This window comes from Gymnoscopelus microlampas (genome assembly GCF_963454915.1).
Source record: "Gymnoscopelus microlampas genome assembly, chromosome: 14".
NCBI lineage: Eukaryota > Metazoa > Chordata > Actinopteri > Myctophiformes > Myctophidae > Gymnoscopelus > Gymnoscopelus microlampas.
The window spans coordinates 23,542,036-23,557,348 of NC_139951.1; the positions used below are offsets into that span (position 1 = coordinate 23,542,036).

The window sequence follows — 15,313 nt, forward strand, 5'->3', positions numbered from 1 at the left end:
CCCCCCACGGATGCGCTGCGCCGACCGGGTATGGTCTAGTACAATATAACTAGCACATGCAATGGTTGGAGGTGGTCTCCCAGCCTCTCCCTATTATTCCAATGAAAGATTTCAACCCTAGTGTCTGTCAGGTAGGACACCTACTGGTTGTTGGCAATGTCAATAAAGGTATTCGATATGCTGCCATCTTTATATTAGTTTGGACATTGTTGCAATTACTCCTGTCCGTCAAGAAAAGGGAGACTAAAGTTAAAAGTTAAAACTTACGGATTGTAGCTTTAATGGAAAATAATATAATTTCACTGTTAATATACTAGTGAACACTTTATGTATGATGATTTTTTTTATTTATTGGAAAACAGTTGTACATGTAGGGGTCTGGAGTAACAGAGTGAGTAATAGTTGAGCATAACCTGCATGTCGCCCCTTCCTGTTGTTTATATTGCTGTTTGATGTAGTCTCCTGAATGGTCTGCGTAAAGAATAGAGAGGTGCATCTAGGTGCATGCACCACTGGATAAATCCCATTTAAATCCCATTTTCAGTTTTTACCTAAAACATGCCTCCTGCTTTTTTTTCCGCAAGTGTGCAGGTTAGACCGTATACTCAGCCAATGCAAACTCCTAATGGGCCGCTGATAGCTGAATTATTAATCTGGGCTAGATTGCTCTGGCCTGGTTTTCCTGCACGCATGTCTTGTCGGCCACCTTGCCTCACAACAGCCATGCAGAACTGTCTGAGACCAATGATGACCATATTAGGTTCAGGCTGGAGCTTCCTTCTGGAATGTGTGTGGGAACACCCCTATACCACAGTGCTAATGGTGGAAGACTCCTCCGACCTCGGTCTGCCAGGCAGAGATTTAAGGTACTCCAGATGTCTGCGGGCATCTTCCGTGTTGGATCTGACATAGCACACAAGGTAAGAGATGACCATGGTAAACCAGCCAAACATGACAACAAGCATGGCCACGTCTGTGGTCTTCTTCATCCCCACGCACAAGTCAATGTCTGGTGCCAACAGGAAGGCCAACCCGTCAACACCTATGTCTGGGGGATCTGAGGTGTGGCACACGATGCCCGCCAGTGATGCGGGCTCCAGGTCTACATGAAGCATGGCCATCTGCAGGTTGCAGTCACAGTGCCATGGGTTGTTAGTCAGGTTGGCACGTGCGCGCAGGCCCTCAAACGCCTCAAGGTTAAAGTTCACAAGTTTGTTGGAAGACACATCCAGCGCCTGCAGCGAGGGGCCCAGCCCTCTGAAGGCCCCCGGTTCCAGCTGGATCAGCTCATTGTGGGATAGGTCCAGCTCGACCAGTTGTGACAGGCCGGCGAAGGCATTAGCCGGGACTGTGGTGAGTTCGTTGTAGTCCAGGTAGATGCGCCGCGTGTCATTTGGGAGGTCCTGCGGGATCTCCTTGAGCTGCAGTTTGCTACAGCGCACTGACTTCCCCCCGCCCTCGATATCGGAGCAGTAGCAGCTCTTGCAGCCACTGGTGGCAGCGTGATGGAAGCAGAAGGTCATCAGCACCAGGCTGTGCAGCAGTAAACACATGACCACCGAGTGGCGCAGTAGCCAGCCCACCAGCAGGGGCATGTCGGATGTATGGGCATGCTCCAGGGACCACAGCCCGGGTCAAGGAGAGGCGGTGGTGAGTTGGGGGGACATCAACCACCCCAGTATCTGTCAAGCCTACAAAAAGAGAACAGGAAGTCAGTTTGGTAGAGGGCAGAATACAGCCTATCAGAGGAGTGCAAATTACACTGTGAAATAGCAGTGCTTCTCCCCCATGCAAAACACGGGTGATTGACAGGAGATGTTCTTGAGACGCTGCAGTGTGTTATTTAATACACAGATGGAGGGTAACTTGTCTAATTGCAGTGAGGAGGCAGCGGGGATGTTTTGGCGCTCTTGTTTCAGCATGGCTGGAGGACATAAACTACTGGCTTTCTCTTGTAGCTTGAGGAAAATCTATAAGGACCAAAAAGCCCCTTTAGACCAGCAGGGGGTTAAAAAAAAAAAGAAGGAGCAGCACAGTGCCACTGTTTCTTTTTTAATTGACGTCCCTGCAGTGATGGCCTATTTCATTGCACGGTCTGTAGCATTAACATAATCCTGCAACAATAAGAATAAAATGATTGTTTTGCACAGAATCTATCGTATGTATACACTGTGCTATGTGTACAGTGCTGCCTCATTCTCTCAACGACTGGCAGATGACAGCTCAAGAGCACAGGAGGAGACATTTTTCTGTTTTACTGGCCGTTGGCCATTTTTAAACTATTCTGTGACAGACAGTGCATGTCTTGCGGTTGTGAAACACAAAACGAGCATAATTATATCAGTAATTGCTTCATCAGAAAGACTTAAGGTCATTTGGTCAAAAGTGCAAGTAACACAGAGGTAACACTTGTTTGTGTGTTCTGTAATTTATACTTTTTTTTATTTTGTATGTAATCCTTAATCCTTAAAATAGTACATCTTCCCACCCTAACAGAATTCATTAATAACTGATCAGGGCTACCTGCTATCTTATTACTAATCCTCCTATAGGGAGAAAAAGCTCCTCAAGTCAGGATAGCATCAACGCTGCCGTTGGCCACCTAATCCTTTTGTAGGGGTAAATGCTAATGCTAGGAACAGAACCTAGGTCCACCAAAACAGCTGTGATGAGTCTTCTTTTCTGCAGGGAACCATGGGGGCCAAATGGACTTCTGAGTTTCTTCAAAATAGCCGGAGACTAGGCAAGATCCACTTACCACGATTAAAAATGAAATCGATCTCTAAGTACCTCTTAGTATCACATGACGTTGTGGGGTGGTGGAGGAGGACAGAGTGTGGTGGTGATGCTAGTGGTGTGTGTTGTTGGTGTGTCTGTGGTTAAGGGAGAGGGCATGGTGGAGGGCGGGTGAGGGTTTGTCTGAGCCGGGACAGAGCTAATAAGATCCATTGTACTACACCAGCTCAAGAAACACCTGCCAAACTGTCCCCGTAATGAGCCATCAGCAGATGGACGCAGATCCAGCTCAAGCCTGGGTCAAAAGGCCCTGTCTGCCTGCCTGCACTCTGCCTCCCAGAGATGCATAATGAGATGTTTATATACCTTCTTCATCACAGCAAAACAAGAGAACCGGCTGGTGCTCATATTGTTGGGAGCAGAATAGCACTGTGGATGGGGTCAAACGCCCTGGGGAAATAACAAGAGCCTGCTAAATTTGATGGGTAATGTTTTGTTCTGTAAAAAATATATAATAAACAAGGGCAGTACTTTTCCCCCATCACACAGTGTTCTAGCCTGGCATTTAACAGAGAGATAACAAGGCAGAAGCAGCAGGAGGCGATGGTGGTGTTGTTGGTGGTGGTGGAGGAGGAGTTGATGCATGTAGGCAAGGACGGGAAATTGGACACACAGTCGTGAGAGAAAGAGCCATGTCCGAGGGAACTGGGGCGAGAGAGGTAACATTACAATGACAACACAGACACTATGCCAGGCAGACGGAGGGACACTAATGAGATATTGAGGAAAGGGGAAATATTAGCAAGTCATGGGGCACTAAGGACAGCTGTGAATGAAGTATCAGTGAAAGGGGCAGAGAGGTGTGGCTTTTGGCTGAGGTGGGCGCTGATTAAAAGGAGGAGAGGGGGAAGGAAGGAAGGATGCAAACTTAACAGGGACATCGAGAGGCTGGGAGGGTCTGCTCAGAGACACGCTACTTGCGTTATTCAAATTGAGAGGATTGACTGCCTGTTCCCTCTGAGTTTATTACTTTGACAGATATATTATTCAATGATGCTGATATACGGTGATCAGTTTTGGTAGGGATTCAACTCGATCAGAACGGACAGCATCTTCTACACTTTACCCATTAAGGCCTGAGGCCGATTCTAAAAATGTTTTCTAAATCCCAAAATGTTTTGAAAAAAATGATAAAAATGCTTTTTTTTACGATTTTTCAAAAATAGCAGATCTACAAGCTCATATCATAGCGCAGCACTCGGTGCCGCGCTATGAGCTTGTATATCTGCTACTTTTGAATAGCCAAAGAAATCTAAAATGACACGCGTCCCCGGTCTTAATGGGTTAAATCAGTTGGCCTCTAAATAAGATGAGGACAATTTTGTCAGTGTTGGTAGAACTATGGCCTTCTTCTGTTGATAATCCCCGCTGGTGTTTAATTTACACCACAAATATTGCATGCGAGCACCCAAAGGTCAGTTTCAGGCTTCATAAATTCACTGCAGACCATGCTGTAGCAATCTGTCAGTCTCTGGCAGCACAACTGCACGACGAGCAATAATTTTAGATGCTCACGCAAACACCACCCAGCCCCTGAAAAGGATGACATCTCTTGAAAGGAAATTCTTAGTGCAAAATTGCTTGTGCATCAGTCTCACCTCTTTCATCTCTGTAACTATTCTCCTCATGCCAGTTCATCAATAGGCCCTAATGTAAGATACACAGCAGAGGGGGATTTGATCCGTGGCAGGGAAATGTGCAGCTCTGGAGGAAAGCGTTTAACTACTTCACCATAGGCCTAATGGACTTATAGCTTACAGCTATGGGCCTACTGTTTAAATGGGGTGAGAGTCAATGGCACGAGCAAAGATCTTAACATATTTAGTTTGAAAGACAGGCTTTTAGTGCTAGTGTAACCCTGTTTAAGGTCTCTCAGCTCTCTACATCCGCCATCCCTGCATGTCTGCCGACTCCACTCGTCCATCTAAATTAAAGTCCTCATCTAATTATTGTCCTCAAAGACCCACATATTTATTTAAATCAAAAATGATCTAAGCTGGTGTTCTGTTCACCCTGCTGCAAAAGATTAAAACAACAGGAAAGGACAAACGTTTTCATTAAGGCTGTCAGATTGATTGTTTTTTGTGTAATCATGCCTATACTGTGTTGCAAAATGCAGATGACTGTCAGGTCTAAATCACTCTTAAATGAACTAGTAACCTAAATGTTACTTGATTAGTTTATCTAATTAACTTTTCAACTTTATTTTTGGCATATTAGCTATTTATAACACGGGTCCTGGATAAAATAAAGAGGCCTACTAAATTGCTTTTAATAATACAGTATGCCATAGGCCAGTGGTTCTTAATCTTTTCAGGCCGTGACCCCCAAAATAATCATATTTGAACTGGGGACCCCCCACCCTGATAAGCACTTGGAATGTAGGAGTTGAGGCATTATATTTTGTTTAACTCAGTTCCATAGATAAATATTGTGAAAATAGCAGATCTACAAGCTCACAACGCCTGCGAGGCGTTGTGGGCTTGTAGATTGGCTATTTTCAAAATGTTTGCCTCTTTCTTATATTATTTGACAATTTGGCCAATATTTCACCCGTTTTTACAGTATAGTTTGATGATTACCGGGGTACTTCTGATGCAGTGACGTTTTTTTTCCTTTTCTTTCTTTCTTTTTTTTAGGTACTAAAAAAGGTCATTAAATTGTCACTTTACTGTCATCTGGGGACCCCCCAAAATTATGTAGGGACCCCCCCTGGCCCTGTTGGGGGTCCCGATCCACAGGTAGAGAACCACTGCCATAGGCAATTATTTTTACGTCCTGTTCTTACCGCTGAGTTTATAGCTATAATATTGTGCTGTCTCATACAAATTACGCATTATTTGCAACCAGCTTCTGGCGGAAAATAAACTCACAGGACAAGAGGTGTAGATGGATGGTGCCTCGTGTTAATTGATACCCTTGTTAAGTTTGTCTCTCATCTTGTTTTAGTCATCATGAGTATACAGTACGATCGCATCATCCAAAGCTTTGTTTTCCAGTATACAACTTATTAATATACTGATAGCAATTGCATTAAATTACACAAATAAATAAAGTGAGCAAATGTACGCTATGTTGTAAAATGTAGACTAATCTATGTAATTTCAAAGACAAACGCATGCATTCTGTAAAGCAACACGTAGCTTACATCTTGATCGCTTTTCCTCTCCTTCTCATGACGGGTGTCACGGCAAGATCGGTGTCCAATACAGTATAAATAATCGGCCAAAGCTGGTCAGAGAGCGCTCCAAAAGACGGGTCTGTAAATATTTCGGTAAGCCTCCATCAGAGAGAGTCTTGTCGCTGCTTGCTCAACTTGTGCAGGAGATAGAGAGATCCACACACAGCCGGTGTTACTGTACCACGACCGACGCACCAGTGGAAATGCACCTTTAGATGAGTGCTGCTGCTCGCTCAATGCAGCCTTTTAGTTTCCACGCAACCACTAAACTAGGCAACATTGTTGGAGCCGTGGCAAATTTGCAGAAGCACGACGCGAGGATAACGCTCGCCCCAAAACACGGTCGCCCCGGGGAAAATCCGGCTACCTCGGAACGGTCGCCAGTCGCCACCTGGTATTCCTAAACGTAACCGCAGTAAACTATGCCTAAAACGGTAAACCTAATCTTATTCCTAAAAGCAACCAGTAAAACGACGCCAAAACCTAAACGTATTCCTAAACTCAACCTCAGTAAAACTATGCCTAATCCTAAACTTATTTCTAACCTTATCCTCAACCTTATCCTAAGTAAAAACAAATACAAGAATACAAGAACTGCTGGGGGCGAGCGGTCCGCCAAAATATGGGGGCGAGCGTGTTTTGGGGCGAGTCTTCCGGGGCTGTCGCAAACGCAAATTGGTAGAAGCACGACGCGAGGGTAGCTTGATGGGTTTACCCTTTATCGCACTGTCTCCTATTAATCCCAATTATTAAAGAATATTGTATCGCGGGCGCACACGTTTATGCACTGTACGTGCATGCACAGACAGAGAAGACTGTGGACGGAGTTATGTCGACGTCGCTGGAGAGATTTAAAAGCTAGCTGGAAGTACATGCGTGAAAATGCATAACAGGGAATGCGTTTTATACTTCTGCGGACTGCTGCTGGAGGCAGTGTGACACTGATATGCATGCGTGCATCAGTGCCAGTGAAATCAATCAAGGAGTGACGCCCACGCACGCGCGTCGTAACACGCACGCACGCGTACACACTCACATATGTCCGTACACAGGCTATTTGGTAACCGTTCCGGAACAGTGGACCCCTGAGAACACTGGGCACCTTTATTTAATTTATATTTTATTTTATATCTACATTTATTTTGAAAATGAGAGGCCAAATAGCCTTCATATAATATTTTTTTATTATTACATTTAAAGCCCAATATTACTACAAATTGCTACAAAACCTGTGATATCCAGTCATTTTGGGGATAAACAAGGTCAATTTAATGCATGTTAAAATCATGTAAGCCTATTTCTGACCATTTTCTAAATCATGCATTTATTCTTTATTACATTTTGTTACAGTTTGGGAAAACATATTGAATGCTGCGATGCCCATCGGGCACTTAAACCTTATGCCCACTGGACCTGTATCCAGCTACTTGTGAGGACCTATGACTGATTAAGCTACCATAGGCTACAATCATTGTCAATACAAAAAATAATAATAAAAAGTACACAATAAAAGAAAAGAAAACCGATCTAAATGCTAAGTTATAAAATCAGGATTTCATTGGTCTAACTATAGTCTCGCGTAGCCAGACCCCACAGAAAATGAAAAACAGCGACCTCTGCTTTTCTGATATTCTGTGGAGTCTGGCAGGAGTATAATGTTAGACTAGAGCGCAGGGAAACACCGGTTTCATGTCTGCCTATAGCGCATCACTTCCGGTTGGTGCGACCATGTTTTCATTCCCACTAACAATATTTCTACACGGAACACTAACACCACTTCTCCCAGAGAACATGGATGGTTTTGGTTATAAGCCCACTTGTTTCTATGATGAAAGAGTAATTTAAAATGTGAATATCTTTCCGTGGTTTTGTCCGCTCCGAGGACGCTATTGTTAAATTAGTTTCGGCTAGTTTCGAGGGGGGGAGGGTGGATCATGGTGGATGGACACGTGAATCCCGCCCACTACATTTGATTGGGTAAAGCGCGGCCCACTTCCTGATCTGAAGGCACGCCCACTTGTAGCCAATGCTCACTGGTTAGGACGAACCGCTCCGACAGATTCCACCGCAGGTCGGAATCTGTTCTTGAGAGATTAGTCTAACTATGACACTGACTTTGCTGCCCTGGCCTGATCTCAGATAGGTCATTCCAAAGCACATGGGGGCCCTGATGGCAAAGAGACAGTGGCCTTTAGGAACAACCAGACCCTTTATTTGTCTGAAGGTCTCAGGCTTTGCACTGACTCATATGGAATATGGATAATAAAAAGTCAATAATGTAGCAACTTAGCAAGGGAGCCGTTAGACCCAGACATGCTTTAAAAGTAATTAAAATGTATTTGAAAAAGGTTTTTAATTTTCACACTTAGGTTAGTTAGTTCAACTAACACTGCAGATTTTACTGTGTACCATTTGACCTAACCCAACTAGCTGAAACCTTAACCCTAACCTTAGCCGATACTGTAACATAACTCTATCCCTGTCTCACTCTAACTTCAATCCCTAATGCTAAAATCGCCCCAAAAGGGAAGACTGTAAATGTCTTTTCATCATCATCCTCAATCTCTTTTTGAGGATGTTCATGTCCTCATTAATAGAAGTAGCCTGTAAGAAACATATTGTAAGCACATATGTACAGTAGCCTAGCCTACACACAGGAAAGTGGCACATGAGTGCAACCAGTAATGTAATGCTCTGCAGTGGTGTAAAGTAACTAAGTACATAGCCGATCTACAAGCTCACAATGCGTCACGATGCGACGCATTGTGACCTTGTAGATCTGCTATTTTCAAAATATTTGTATACACTTTATACATTTGAAAACGTGTGAAATGGGACATTCTGCACAATGAGTACTTTCTACTTTTAGTACTTTAAGTACATTTTGCTCCGCTCCGCTCCTTTCCGGCCTGCCTTAGGCGATAAGGAAGCCCAATCAGGCCAACCGTGATAACTGACATGGGCACTCGCCTGGGAGTGCCTGCCAAGCAGCCGGTCATAAGGTATTAATGGAATTAAAATCAATAAAGTACTCCACCCTAACTTCCTCCCTCATACCCTGAAACCATCACACCAACGACAGCCTGTCTGGTATATGACTAAATGTAGATAAATTCTCATTTTTATTTCACCCAAATAAAACTCGCCCTGATATCCGATCGCCGTAATTTAATTTGTATTTCCAGAGTTCTGTGCTGCCCTAATAATGACTGCTCAGTGCTCAGGGCAGAGGAGGGTTTCCATGTCAATTAGGAGGAGATGAGATGTGAGGAAGAGCATATGAAGATTAAACAGCAGAGAATGGAATTAGTTTCCCTGGCCGCAACGCAGGGGAGTGCACCAGAAGTCGCTCTTCTTTCCCAGCGGTTATCGAATTAGCCCTGCATAGGCTGCTCATGCGGGGTGTGGGAGGGTGGAATGATTCGCTACACATTATCTGCCAGGCATCGGCCTCTCCATGCCACACTGTCAACGTGGATCAAAGTATGACTCTCTTGCGTTTGTTCCGAACTGTTAAGTGATCTTATGTATATGATCTTATCTCTGATCCTCTTAACGATGCAATGGAATGGCTGAAAGCAAAAAATGTGGGAATAGCCTTCCCACTTCAGTCAATATGAGCAAAATAGCACATCTTCAAACTCACAACACGTCACAATGTGAAGTACATTAATGAAAATGCATAAATGGAATGCCTTTTATACATCTGCAGACTGCTGGAGGCAGTGTGACATTGATATACTGAGCATATTGGAGAACCCTTTAGCACCCTTCAAAAAGTACGTCCCCATTTCCACGAATCAGAAACCGCATTTCTGACCACAGTTGTACTGATTTTCAGTCGTTCTGGACCATCTGCTAAATGTTTAAAACGTCAAATAGCCTATGTCAAATGTGGTAGAGTCGACGTTCTGAGTGCGGCTGCTATTGCCATGCTTTCTACATGTTACATCAACAGCGCGGGAATGATGTGCCATTAAGCCTGTGTGTGTGCTCCCAGTAGCAGAGCAACAAAAGGACTACTATTAATAAGATCTATTAGCTTTAATCATTCTCTCTCTCTCTCTCCCTCTCTCTGGGTCTCTCTCTCTGTCTTTCCCTGTCTCTTTCTGTTTCTCTCTGTGTATGTCTCTCTGTCTCTCTGTCTAATTTTCCTTTGCTGTTGTTTTCTTGCATTTATTATTGCACACACACATACACACACATACATGGGCGTGCGCTTGCACACGCGTGCACACGCACACATGCACACGCACGCACGCACGCACACACACACACACACACACACACACACACACACACACACACACACACACACACACACACACACACACACACACACACACACACACACACACACACACGTGCACTGTCTCAGTCTAACTCCCAGCCAACTCCTCGCTGCTGAGCTAGATCAGAGGTCTACCTCATCTTTGTGAATGAGGTCTGTTTATTTATTTATGTCCCTGTCTGTCTTTAAACCTTTCAATCAGCTACTACAAAAAGGGGCATATTTCCCCACCACCTCCGGTAACAGAGTGGGTCATATCATCTTCTCTGCGACGAGTGCACTCTTTGAAGTCCAATAGCACAGACTTCAATGGGACAATGCCTTCCGGTGTGAAAGTGTGGGAGCTGCTCATATATCTCTCCTGCAGAATGAATTCCCATTCGATCTGACTGAGCCATGTCACAAATCTTCGTGGTTGGATCTTTGTTCGAAAGAGGATAATGAATAGGTTTGCATTTTACCGGCCTGTGTTTCCTGATGTGGGGTTCATTCTTTTTTTGCACATCTTTGATTGTATAACTCCAGAAGGTTTAATGAATTGATTATAACATGTCCGAGGAGAGAGATGATAGAAACCCAAGTCGAGCTACTTTGGAAGTGTCTACCCTGTGTAAAGCCTAATTTATACTTATACCCATGTTGCTTATGCCCCTGATGGAAATTAATCACAAAAGTAGTCTTATGCACGTAGTGATTGAGAGGGATTTTCTGTTATTTTAGACAACAGATGGGTTCTTGGAGTCTCCATATCAGAAATATCAGAAGGTTTTTGCTTTGTGCTGCTAGCGTGTAAACCGTTGACTGCCTTGTTTGAAGCTAGGCGACCATATCTCAGGATTGGTTAAACAAATGTTACATTTTATTGTTCCCTGTACTGCTGCAACACAGGTTAGAGATGCCAGACCCTGTTGCCCTTTTAAGAGTAATTCATTATGCTTGGTCCCTCATTGTGTCTCTTGACATGTTCACAAAGACAGACAGGGAGTGGTATATACCTCAAAGGTCATTAATATGTCTTCAAGTAAACGGATGGAAATGTGTTCCACAGGGGACGGGGACACCAATGGTGGGGATCAGGTAGCCCATAATAGGATGTTGTCATGGAGGGGTGGAGTTTAAGTAATACACTGGCCTACAGCAGTCCAATATGGAGGGTTAAGGTGTTTTCTTTTTTTACAATGTCACTGAGGAGTAAGTAAAACATGAAGTTGTGGGGAGTCAGAGTTTTTCACATTGCCTGAACGGTTCTATATTAATGAAGCGAATAAGAAACCACTGAGTTGGGAGAGGTGTGTGCAGTAGCCTTTTGCTTTCCAGGCCAGGGCACCAGTATAGGGCCGCAAAATAAAGGGCATTTATTAAATATAGTACTGTATATCATATCGTTAGATATTAAAATATAAATATTGAATATATGAATCTTTATGGGAAAAATTAATGGGCTTTTGAATTGTGGCACCACAAAATGGCCACCACTGCTATGCTCTCTATATTTTTACTCAACTGTACACACACACACCAAGCTCCTCCAGAGAGCCTCCCCCCAGGCCCCCACCCTCCCTTTTCGACAGCTATTCACAGATCTGTGACACATCCAGCTTCCATCTCCCACTGTTGCCACAGATGTCCAACTGCATCAAGGCCTGTGAAAACACAGGTCCATCAATAAATAAAGAGGAAAGCAGGTGGTAGTGTCCATGCCGCTGCAACGCTATGTCTCTCAGCCAGTGGTGGGAAAGTAACTAAGTACGTTTACTTAAGTACAATTTTGAGGTACTTTTACTTCACTGGAGTATTTCAAATTTGTTATACTTTTACTTTTATTTGAAAATAGACGATACAAGCTCTGTAATTTTCAAAAGATTTTTATACATTTTATACATTTGAAACCTGTGAAATTCATTCTGCAGGACATTCTGCAGAATTAGTACTTTTACTTTTGGTACTTTAAGTATATTTTGATGCCAATACTTCTGTACTTTTACTCTAGTACATTTTGAATACCGGACTTTTACTTCTAACAGAGTATTTCTGCATTGCAGTATCGATACCTTTACTTTTACTAAGTAAACATTTGAGTACTTTTTCCACCACTGCTCTCAGCTACTTCAAATGGGTACCTATTTTCAGACACTTAGTGTCCCTGTTTCAAACTCAAAGCACAGAGTTTAATGGACCATAACGGCATCAATACCATCTCTATTTGTAGTGTCAGCCATGGTATTGTACATACATTTTGTATGTGTATACATTTTCTCCATAGTATTTTTATATAGTATATATATTTTTTACACAAACACACACACACACACACACACACACACACACACACACACACACACACACACACACACACACACACACACACACACACACACACACACACACACACACACACACACACACACACACACACACACACACACAGACAGACAGACAGACAGACAGACAGACAGACAGACAGACAGACAGACAGACAGACAGACAGACACATACAGTATAGATATCCCACCTCAATAACCAGGGATGCTGCCATTTTAAACTGACCTATGATAAACACCACACAGACTCACAAGGTGGAAACAATACCAGCCACGCTGTCACGGCTGGTAATAACCTGACACCTGATCAGTTTAATCTTGTTTCTCTAATCTCATTACAATAAGAATCTAGTCAGCCCTATAATCCGATTGGAATTCTGGAATCCTTTCTCCCTAGACCTTAGTAGAAGACTCTAAAACGTTAATATGATTTTCCTTACAATTATGTTGTCCTTTTTCTTCTCATTTAGTTGTTCTGCCAATTCCAGATTCCCTGTGTTTTATAATCCCAGTGCAGAGCACAGACAGCCACGTGTCTCTGATACAAGTGACATCAAGACCACTTCTTTTCACCTGACTGTAAGGATTTGGATTTTCATTGGGACGACGTAATGAATGTGGACGTACACTATTCCTCCTATACTGTTGGTCCACACCCCTCTGAAGAGGCGCCCTGACAAACCTGTAAGAGTGCCTTCACCGCCTGGATTTCCTCCAGCGAACATGTCCAATTGTGTTCTTTGAAGCACACAACCAAGCTGGATGCACCGCGGAGGAACTTCTTCCTGGTGGTGTGGTGGGCAGGAAATGTTGCCCCTGTGCCACCCGAGCGTAGCCTGGTAAACCCTCCCTCCGGAAATCTCATTTCCATTTGATTCCAGGAATCAAATGGAAATGAGATTTCCGGAGGGAGGGTTTACCAGGCTAACCCGAACCCCTACCTCAAGATTAATTTAACAATAAATATGTAAAACCATGGTATTTTGTGAGGGCCTTCCTTAAAGAACAATCTTCTGCTTCTCTGTACAGCCTCATGTCTTCCTTTACTAGTCCAACAAACTTATCCTCTCTTTTTCTTTCTCTCTTGCTCTGGCTGGTTTTCCTCCTTAGTTGCTGTATTTGGCCCTGGCATGTCCTTAGGGATGGAGGCCATTAGGACAAGGGTGTGGTGGAAGGCCTCTGTCCCAGCACCTCATCCATGAGGACAAACCACAGCCAGGTTGCAGCAGTGGGTCCGTAAAGTTTTTATGGAGAGACACTTACGCCCTCTCCTGACCCTGGACAGGCAGAGGAGATCAATCATGGATGGCACTGCTGGGAGTTAGCCATAACAACTGCAGCGGAAAAAGTGTGTCCATTAAATTGTATGATTAAAACAATTTAAAATCACATGTTCATACTTGATGTTATTTTTGCATTGCCCCATTTATTTTTTACACATGTCATTCATGTTAACACAGGGATGTAAACTTGGGAAGACAACAGGACAGACACAAAGGCCCCTATAAATAATTTAATTTACTTGGAATGGATGCCCTATTTTGGGTTACAAAAAAGAAAAAGAATAGAAAAGGTTATTGCCCCATCTACTGGTTGTCTCATTATGTCATATATAATATTAAGTCATATTATTTTGGTGCACACACACGCACACGCGCGCGCGCGCGCGCGCACACACACACACACACACACACACACACTCACACACACACACACACACACACACACACACACGCACGCACGCACGCGCACACGCACGCGCGCACACACACACACACGCGCGCGCGCGCACACACACACACACACACACACACACACACACACACACACACACTGTACATCATTTACTTGCATTTTTATATTTGACTTCACTTAAATGTTCTTGGTACGTCCAAAACCTCTCGACATGCATGCACATAATAACGGAATGTTTAATTTGTATAATATGGATCAACACATAAAATACATCAGAACAGGACAGAGCCATTGATCGGACCAGAATGTACTTGAGTATGACGTAGCCTGGGATTTGTCTGGCATCGGATAATCGGATTGGACGACGAGTAGCAGGGGGCGGGCTAAACCCCTTGGCTCCAACCGTTTCAACGTACGTGATTTGTAGAAACAGTGTTGCCATGTCCGCTTATTATAAGCGACTTTGGGCTTCTTTTTCTGTGAAGTTCCTTGTAAATTATTGGTAGTTAAGTTGCGGGTTGCGTTTTTTTGGGCTTGTTTTAAAGGGTAGTTGCTTATTGTGGGCTTGCTTCCTAATGTTGTTTAAACCAGTGGTTCTAAAATATTGTATTTATATATTGTATATATTTTAATATGGAATTATCCAGGGACCCTCATACAGGATTTGTGTTGTTAAAATGTCTAAAAAATATACATGTTTCACTTTTTTTCTCCAAGATTTCTTTTTGAAAATAGCAGATCTACAAGCTCACAACGCGTCACATTTCGACGCGTCGTGAGCTTGTAGATCGGCTATTTTCAAACAGCCGGTGTGCTTATGATTTAAGCCTAGTCGCTTCTTTTGGCCTTGTTTTCATAGACCTGGTTGCTTGTTTCTCTCACACAATCTGGCAACGCTGGTTTGTAAACGTCCAATGGAAATGAAAGCAACAAAACGTTTCCTCTGATTGGTCTACGCGGCTGTCAGTCAAGGGAATTTGAGTGGTTGGCGCGAGCAGGAACTGTTCCACCCTCTGTTTGGACACTGTA

General features: G+C 43.6%; 1 protein-coding gene across 1 annotated transcript; it reads right to left on the reverse strand.

Moving 5' to 3' along the window:
- Positions 1-576: 576 nt before the first annotated feature.
- On the reverse strand, positions 577-6,410 carry lrrc3ca (leucine rich repeat containing 3Ca). The gene is made up of 2 exons (XM_084078072.1): positions 5,945-6,410; positions 577-1,691 (listed from the first exon to the last, which is right to left on the reverse strand). Exon 2 carries the CDS (start codon positions 1,593-1,595, stop codon positions 804-806), a length of 792 nt encoding a protein of 263 aa, XP_083934198.1. The 5' UTR covers positions 1,596-1,691; positions 5,945-6,410; the 3' UTR covers positions 577-803.
- Between the last annotated feature and the right edge of the window lie 8,903 nt (positions 6,411-15,313).